The sequence below is a fragment of the Cibotium barometz genome, chromosome 64 (genome assembly GCF_041138505.1).
Source record: "Cibotium barometz isolate CiBa-2024 chromosome 64, ASM4113850v1, whole genome shotgun sequence".
Classification (NCBI taxonomy): Eukaryota; Viridiplantae; Streptophyta; class Polypodiopsida; order Cyatheales; family Cibotiaceae; genus Cibotium; species Cibotium barometz.
Genome location: NC_141109.1, coordinates 30,880,569 through 30,889,700, shown reverse-complemented (window position 1 = coordinate 30,889,700; position 9,132 = coordinate 30,880,569). Strand labels below are relative to the sequence as shown.

General features: G+C 41.3%; 1 protein-coding gene across 3 annotated transcripts in view; it reads right to left on the bottom strand.

The window, feature by feature from the left end:
- Positions 1–4,612: 4,612 nt before the first annotated feature.
- LOC147603522 (putative E3 ubiquitin-protein ligase XBAT31) overlaps positions 4,613–9,132 on the bottom strand; it is a 4,849-nt gene continuing 329 nt past the window's right edge. For 2 of the 3 annotated variants that reach the window (XM_086796512.1, XM_086796513.1), the window contains 8 exons: positions 8,036–9,132; positions 7,376–7,435; positions 7,219–7,290; positions 7,000–7,121; positions 6,756–6,905; positions 6,393–6,503; positions 5,978–6,230; positions 4,892–5,848 (listed from right to left, as the gene is read on the bottom strand). The exon at positions 8,036–9,132 is cut by the window's right edge. In XM_086796512.1, coding sequence (XP_086652638.1) covers positions 5,375–5,848; positions 5,978–6,230; positions 6,393–6,503; positions 6,756–6,905; positions 7,000–7,121; positions 7,219–7,290; positions 7,376–7,435; positions 8,036–8,215 — 1,422 coding nt within the window. In that variant the 5' untranslated portion in view covers positions 8,216–9,132 and the 3' untranslated portion in view covers positions 4,892–5,374. The other variant, XR_015265606.1, reaches the window with a different exon arrangement.

Here is a 9,132-nt window from a genome sequence, read left to right as displayed (position 1 = left end):
GAGAAATCGCGAAAAGACCAGTCGGTAGCTGTATAGAGAAGGAAATTGTCTAATGCCTCTTGGCTGTGTACTAGCCTAGGGTTGAGCAATACTCTCCTAAGAGGACTTGGCTAATGATTGAGAGGAGAAGAAATGCCAAGCACTTGAAGTTTGGGCCACAAAGAGGAAGAATGGGATAAGATGAGATTAAGTCTCCTAATGATGTGATTAGTGAAGAATAATGCTAGAGCTAAGCTAAAGGGGAGCTTAAACCAAGCTCTGATACCATGATGGAATTCATGAATCAAGCTCCCTAATGACAATCAACTATCTAATTAGATCCTAATCTTGATCTAATCCTACACTAATGACAACACTAATCTAAGGTAGATAAAAATGAACAATACTCATGGTGGTGATGAGTGTGTGCTAATTAAGTTTAGACTCAAGTTCAGCTAGGTTACACGATGGAAACTTGTACTCATAAAAAGACTTGAGATGTTGTGCTTATATTCCAATGCTTCAAATGTCCTCCTTTTATATCAAGAAAGTACAACAAAGCTATGATAGCTCATGTGGGATAACTTGGCTAGGTGACTTGGCACTCTAGCATCACTCATTTCAACAACCGTCAAGTAAGATAGCTTATGTTTATAACCTTTGTACACGTCTTCTCAACTCTTGTATTGCAAATTTACCATCCACTCCACAAATACCTATAGATTCACCCTGAAGAGTGTCTGGCATTTCATGTTCATTTTGTTTTCCATTCTTGGAATTTCTCCAAGGCTTCTTCCTTGGTTTTAAACAAGTAAATCCATGTCGTCTTTACTATGCAATCAAGCAATCCTTTGCTTTCTCAACCATTGCTTTCTAATGGTAGACTAGCTTACTTTTTGAACTAGCAAGCCAAACATGTGTGTGATGATCTATCATCACTAAGCTCGGGCAACCCTTTGACAATTCCCTTCATTTGCATGTCTTTCAACTTGTGAAAGTCTATTAGGAAACTCCTTTTATGCCACAAATCAATGTTTGACACTTCTTTGGAACCTCTAGTTCCTTCCACATGTGTCATAAGAAAGGTATGCTCCTTCACAACATCATCCTTGATGTCATTGCAATTCCCTTTTGGAATCTTTCATCTTTAACATATCTTTTCTTTCCATATCAATCTCTTTCCCAATGTTGTTGTTTTCCACAATGGTTACATTTCCATGTCCACGTTTTTCTCTAGTGGATGCTCTCCTGTTCCCCCTATGCCCATAATCTTCTTGATCTTGCGATGTTCGAGCTTTCCTTCTTTCATGGGCGAATAAAAAACACTCTCATTTTTAAAGCTCCCTCTTTGAAATTGTTCTTCTAATATCGTCCTCGATACAAGCTTCTCAAATCTTAGCAAACCATCTCGTGTCATGATCAATGTTCAATACATCTTGAGGTCTTGTCCTAGACCTCATAGGCAAATTCCTGCTATCTCACCGTCATCATAGCTACCAACACATATGAATATGATCTTGGCCACATATTCAAATAGTTCTTTTTAATATTATTCAACTTGCCCTTGAGTTGTGTTTTTCTGGCTTTGGACACATTTTCAAACACGCTCTATAACAGTCACCACATCTCTTGAGCAGTCTTACAATGCTCAATGTATGGTACCAGAGTCTAGCTCACTTTACACACTTAATCTCGCATCGCATGCCAACTTCATGGTGCATCTTGAACCATCCACACTTTTTCACCATGGCAATAGCTTCACCACTGAATTGGGTGATGTAAGGATGCGATCACCATTAAGAAGGGAGGTATATTAACCACTCCATAGGTTAGTAAGGTTTCACTCACTCGACCTACCTTAAGGTGCTTTGCCATCTTACCCACTTGAATGGGTCCTCACCTTTTGTAAGATGGTGTTGGAATATATATGAAGTGACCTCACATTATGCTTTAATGTCAATAGGAAAAATCTAAGGGCTTTGTGTATGTACTTGCTTAAAAACTAGTAATAGAGACCAAACCATTTTTAGGTTTAACCGACCATGTGTGAAAATTAGTCACTTATATATAAGTATTTTTTTACAATAAGCAAGATATAATCATTCCCTCGCAAATAGAATACTTTAGGAACTCCCCTTCTTCTCTACTCTTGCTTGTTTAATACTATTGAATCTTGCTTGCTTGTTGATGGATGGATACTAAATAGGATTATTTGTAGATTTCATTAGCTTCCTCTTCTTCCCCCACCTTTTTGTGAGAGAACCACCGTCAAGACAAAACTCTTTTTGCCTCCATCTAGGCATAGAGAGCTCTTCCATCACCCCATTGGCAAAAAGCATTCCAATGTGACAATGGAGTGAGGATACAACGGACGAGCTAACGCACACATATCAGGAAGTTGCATTTGTGATTTGAAGGCAAGGTCCAACGACACATGATTCAGCAAAGCTAAGGTTAGCTCTTGACTTAAACATTCTTTGAGACTAACATAACAAAGGAAACAACCCACCAACATCCCCCCAAGTGCAGTGTAGCAAAAACTTTAAAGAGGGTCATGAGCCTTCAACATAAGGAGCTAGTAGGTAAAGATTTACAAATCCAAATGAAGATTAGCCTAGGAAGAGTGCAAAAGTCCAAAAGAATAGCTTCTTTCAAAATCCAAGACCAAAGGACTTGAGAATGGGTTAGTGATAGCTGAAAGCGGCCCAAAAGGTAGCAGTCAAAAACCATGCCAAAGAGCTGGAGATCCAGGAGGTAGACAAGATCAAAACCACGACACTTATAGAAAAAGAAACGGCCGACAAATTAACAAAGCAAAACAAAGAAATGGATAGGTTTACATACGGTCCCACTACCACACTCAAGCAATGGTATGATGAAGATTGGACTAGGTGGAAAAACAAAGAAGGAGTCTACAAGGCCCCTGTAAACAAAAAAGACATGCTAATTAAATGCCCTCAACATTCAAAGAAGTAGCAATAGAGCCCTATGGTCTTAAGGAGCTAGACCAATAATAACTCAACACCCTTATTTATGAGTGTGGGGCCAACTTGGACTCCAATGAGAAGAGGAAGAAGTAAAAAAAGGTGAAGAGGGGGAGGAAGAAGAATGCATCTTTCATCTTTCTTTACATGCTTGTGAAGAAAAAGAGGAAGAGAAAGAAGTCATACTTTTTTTATCCTCCTCCACATTATGCATGTGAAGCAAAAGACAACTCCACATTATACATGTGAAACAAAAGAAGCATTCTCATTCCCTCTTCCTTTTCTTCATCTCTTGCTTTCTTCTCCACATGCATGCCTCCTCCTTGTCCTTCCATTTCCTTCGCACGCAAAACCCAAAAAAAAAAGAGGAAAAGGCATAACACACATTTCTTCTTCTTCTTCACAAGCATGTGCCCTCTTAAAAAGAAGTGCAAAAGGAAGAAGAAAGCAAATGCCTTCTTCCTCATCCTTCTTTACATGCTTGGGAGAAGAAAAAGAGGAAAAGTAAGCATGCCCCCCTGAGGAACAAGGGGAGGAGGAGATAGAAAAAGAAGATAGATGCCTTCTTTTTTTTTTCTTCCTCTTCTTACACCTGTGAAGAATAAAGAGACACAAAACATGCCGCCTTCTCGCTTTTCTTCATCTTTACATGCTTGTAAAGAAGAATGGAGGAGAAGGGATGCCTCTTTGTATACTTTATTCATGTATACTTTCTTCTTCACATGCATATGAAGAAGACCGAATGCTGCTTCTTGCTTGAGGAAGCATTTCTTCTTTACATGGATGGAAAGAAGATGCAAAAGACAAAGTGTGCCCCTATCCTTTTCTTTAGAGCATGTGAAAAAGGAAGAGGAGGAAGGTGAAGCTGTGAAGAAAAAGAAAAGGAGGGAGGAGGCATGCTCATCTTCACAGGCATGGGAAGAAGAAGAGAATGAAGAACACAACACATGCCTCCTTCATAGCGTGCAAAAGACACATTCTTTTTCTTCAGATGTGTGGGAGGAAGGAGAAGAGGAGGAAACAGAAGAAGACAGACATGCACATGTGTGGGAGGAAGAAGCAGATATGAGGAAGCAACAAAAGAAGACAAATATGCTGTCTTCATCTACTTCAACTTCCTTCTCCAATTCTTCTTCAAATGCATGTGAAATGAAGCTTTTACTGCATCCTGCATACTATCCACAAAAGGTAGTATGACAATGGCTCCCTTGCATGTACTGTTGCATGCACCCAATAAACATTGAGCCATTGCTTAGTCTCATGTCAACAATCAATGTATTACATAGCCTTCGGAAGCACATCATCTGACTCAAAACTTGTTTTATTCATGTAACGGGAGAGCATGTTTTTCCTTGACCATCATGGTCATGGGCTGCAGGAGATGAAATCTGGGCCATAGAATGTACAGACACTAATTTGCAGAATGATCAGGAGATGTACCCATCCCAGCAGCTGATTGGTCATGGTTTGGCTGCCTAAAATATGTACTTGAAAACAATCATTGCTCCCTGTTTGCACCCAATTAATGGCAATGAAGAAATTGTTCTTCCCAATAGCATTGCATTAAGCAACTTACGATGACTACACAGATACATCTCCATCATGGTCTAGCTCAGATATGTAGCAGTGGCATACATCAATCCTTGCTCTTTATTTAGGGAAAATATATTACTTGGACTAGATCAAGGAATAACATAAAAGGACTTCAGACATTGTACAAAAAGTGGTGAACTGCAATCAATACTTCAGACTTATGGGCTGTAGACATTTACACAATGCTACACCCTACCAGGGGCCAAGAATCATGTCGGTATATACACCTTCATAACTTCACATTCATGCATGCATGAGTGTGTTGTGCATACAATGCGTGCTTATGTGCATGAGCTTTGTGGATACTTTGCATGGGTAGCATGCACGCATATACCTACACCATAAATTAAACATAGTTAGATGTAATAACTCATGACCCTTGCTATTGAACAAGTGAAATCTAGAGCACGCTTGATCTGCAATTTCCGTTCCATGAAGATATATTAGTTACTGAATTCTAAAATGCATTGACAGCGTCCTTCACCCCAAAAATTATCAGGTGGAAAGCTCCATCACCTTCACAATCATCCGGGTGTCTTTAAGACAACTTTCTTTTCTGTTACTGAATCCAACATCCATCAAGACATGCAAAAATGCTGAAGGTTGAGGTTTTCATACTGGCAAGATGCACCCTGCAAAACTTCTGCAAGCCAAAAAGCACTTGTACAGAGAAGTGGTCAGACTGCATAAGGTTCAACCACAGAAATCTTGGGTTTGCCAGCTTCGTTAAGTTGAATGAAATTCCACTTTTTACTATAATCCTGCCTCAACACACTGAAACATGAGAACAGAATCAAGGTGGTTTATAAGGAACAGGTTCAAGAAGCACAGATAACCTGTTCTGAAGTGCTTTCCTTGTGCCAGTCTACATCTGCTACTCTGCCTGTGCCCCTGGCAGATGAAAGCAACCTAAACGAGCCTTTGCTCACCAATCCCATGAAGCTACTGCTACTCCCACCATCTGCAGGCTTCTTGGCCCTGTTTGCAGCCGTTACCTTGCTCAGATCCTTGTCCTCATCCTTTCCACTCTCCACTTGTTGCTTGTCCTCTTCTTTACCTCCCTCCTCTTGTTGCTCTACCTCTTTGGGCCGGGCTCGTTTCAGCTGTTCAATGTTGCGGCGACAGAAAGGGCAGGCCGGAGCAGGAGAGCTTTGCATGGTTGGGTTGGGTTTGTTATGACAACACAAGGCCAATGTGCAGCCGGCACACATTTGGTGCCCACAGTCTTGCACTTCGATTGTGCAGGCATGTTCAAAACAAATGCAGCACAACTCGTTCTCCTCTTCATCATCCTGAGCACAAGCAGCAACACACAAACAAAACCCCTATGGCAGTCAAGCTTTCATGCTCTCTGATGAGTAAGAAAATGCATAAACACTCTGCTCTAGCCATAGTCTAAGTGATCAAGAGCCTAAGCCAACCTCTATTTCATCGGTGATTCCCGGCAACTGATCTGCATCAACTACTTTGCTCTCATTAGCAGAAAAGATCTGCTTCTCCCAAGCATCATTAGCATGTGCCAAGGCAGCCTCCAACAGAACTTTCGCTTCAGGGTCAAGACTGCTCATAAACTTCCACGGAGATGGCCATACCAAGGGCTCTGCAGTCAAAGGGTTGAGAAGAGCTGCACATGCTGCGTTATGGTACTTCATAGCAATGAAGAAAGGAGTGTGCCTACAAACATTCAATAGCTCAATTCAGACACATGGACCCTTCATGCAAAGGATACTTGAAACCATACTTGCTCAAAAGCCAAAAAAAACCATGGACAATACTCAGCACTAAGCTATGCATAGCTTGCTAATGTTTTAGATAGAAAGTAAGAAACGTTCTTACCCTTGAGAGTTTCTCTGCAACCTATCTGCACCCCATGCTAGCAGCTCTTTTACACATTCAGTTGACCCACCTCGTGCCGCAAAATGCAAAGGCGTGCTCCCAAATCCAAGGCTGAAATCAGTCAAATGAAAGAGAAAACTAGTTGGGTCACCTTTGTTAATCATATGTTATTTCTCAATCCATTGTATGGATTGTTATTTCTCAATCCATTGTATGGATCCTCAAAGATAAACAAGAGCATTTGTATATACTGGGTAGCAACACATACGTACCGACAAACATTCACATAAATATGGGCACTTATATACACACATACAAGCATACATACCAAAAAGCTGCAAAGGATTGGAAGATTAAACACACCTGCTTCTGCCAGATTTTGTTGTTGTTGCACAGACAAGGGCCCCATTACTTAGTAGCAAGTGGACTACAGTTGGATGACAGAACCTGGCCGCAAGGTGTAAAGGGGTAGCTCCACTCCCATCTCGAACATTGATGAACCGCGCAAAGCCCCTGCAGATTTTTTAAAAATGATGAAGGTGAATAAAATTTTAAAAGAGTATTTGATATAACGCAGAGTTTTTTAGAGCCTTGGGAATCTACCGACCAAGTTTGGGCGACGGTAGGCAATTGGGCAGCATTCAAGATTATCTGAAGGCAGTGGAGGTGCCCACTTTTTGCAGTGTAGTGCATGCAAGTCCTCCCACGGGATGCATCAAATATGAGGACCTGCCAAACAAAACTCATGAAAATTAACCAAACGTACATCTAAACAAAGAACGTTGTTGATAACTTTTACGGAATAAATGAGAAATATTACACTCACATTAGCTCCCCATTCCACCAACAGCTCAATGCAAGCTACTCTTCCATTCTTGCAAGCAAGCATCAATGGTGTCTGATTGAATAGAAAAAGCACAAAGATTTGAGCATCCCATATAATCAAATTAGTATCACCAAAACCTTTAAAATTACTAGTCTACCTGTTTGTGATGATTCAATGCGTCCACCATAGCCCCATTCGCCAAAAGCAGCGAAAGCACCTGCACCATGCCTGGAAAGATTAGTTTCTTAGCTAGATTGATTAAGCAAACCCCAGCACAATAGGTGCAGTAATCAAGAGAAATCCAGCACCATAGCTAGACTAATCAAGCTTTACACTGCACCATAGATAGACTAATCAAGCTTTACCCTGCACCAGAGCTAGACTAATTAAGTTGTACCCTGCACCATAGCTACATCACTTGAGCTTCACTATGCACCACAGCTAGAACATTTGAGCCTTATCATGTACCATGGCTAGATCATGTGCCCTTCGCCATTACCATGGCTAGATCATGTGAGTACAACCATCCAATATACCTAGATCATTTGAGCTGTATCATGTACGATGTCATCTTTACCATGCACCATACCTACATTATTTAATGTTTACCATGTACCATAGCAAATGGTCATTAGAACCTCACCATTATCATAGCTAGATCATTGTAGCTTTACCATTACCATAGCTAGATCCTCTGCATAGCTATAGATCATTTGAGCTTCACCATGTGCCATAGCTAGATCGTTTGAGCTTCACCATGTATTATTGAAAATTGAACTGATCATCTAAAGAACAGAGAAATCCGTGAGGTACTTACATCAGGTTGGCCATGGGAAGCTGCATGATGGAGAGGAGAGAGGGCACCGTGGGAGAGGGAACCATTGACAAGCTTGGGCTTGTGGTTAAGAAGAAGCTTTACATGCTGCAGATCACCTTCTCCAATGGCAAGGAGAAGATCCCTCTCTGCATCCCTCCAGCAGCTTGCAACAATCCCCATAGCCAAGATTCTTCTCTTTGCCTCTCTTCTCTGTCCCAATTTGAACCAAAACTGAAGCTTTTCCGGGGCTTCTTTTTGCAGCTACATGCAGCAAATCATCACAAAATCTCGTAACTAATCAAGCTTTGATAAAGCTTTTATGTGCATTTCCTGCTGCTACTTGCAGCAAACCATCGTAGATATGAGTTGATCATGGCCCTCTCTGTCTTTCTCTGCCCAAATCACTTCTAGTGTGATGCTTTGGTACAGCTTCCCTGAGATTTTGCTCTTATCCAGCACAGAATATGACCTAATCAAGGCTCTCACTATATTTTTTGGCCCAAATTGCATCAAATAGATAGATTACTGAGCTTTCTGGGTGTTTTTTGGGCTTTTCTGCTGCTGCTGCTGCTACTTGCAGCAACCCATCACAGTCTAGATTAGCCTCTGATCATGGCCCAATCCTCCTGCCATGGAGCATGAGGGAGTGCATCAAGCAATGCAGCTTGGGAAGGGGAAGGGGCAGGAGAAGGAAGTGAAGAAGAGCATATTGCAGGTTTTGAAGAAAGCCCACTTTCTCCATTGGAGTGAATTTGTAGAATTGCAAGTCCCCACAACAGGAAACTCTCAAAAGGGATCGTGGGTAGGTGAGGGAAGTGAAAGGGAAGCAAGGCTTTGGCTGCAAGTGAAGGGTACTAGGGGAAGGTTTGGTGGCTATGGTAGCACAAGGAAAGCATCATAGATGGCAAAACCTTGGGCTACTAAAACACTATTATCACTAAAGTAATTAAACCTATGGTTTAAAACCCATAGCCATAGCCAGCCAAAAGAAGCTCCAATCTCTCTCCATCTAAGGTTCTCTCACTGTTACACCAAATTCCATAGCAGCCCACAACAAAAAGCTTCAATATCTGAGGTTCTCTTACTTACACACCGAG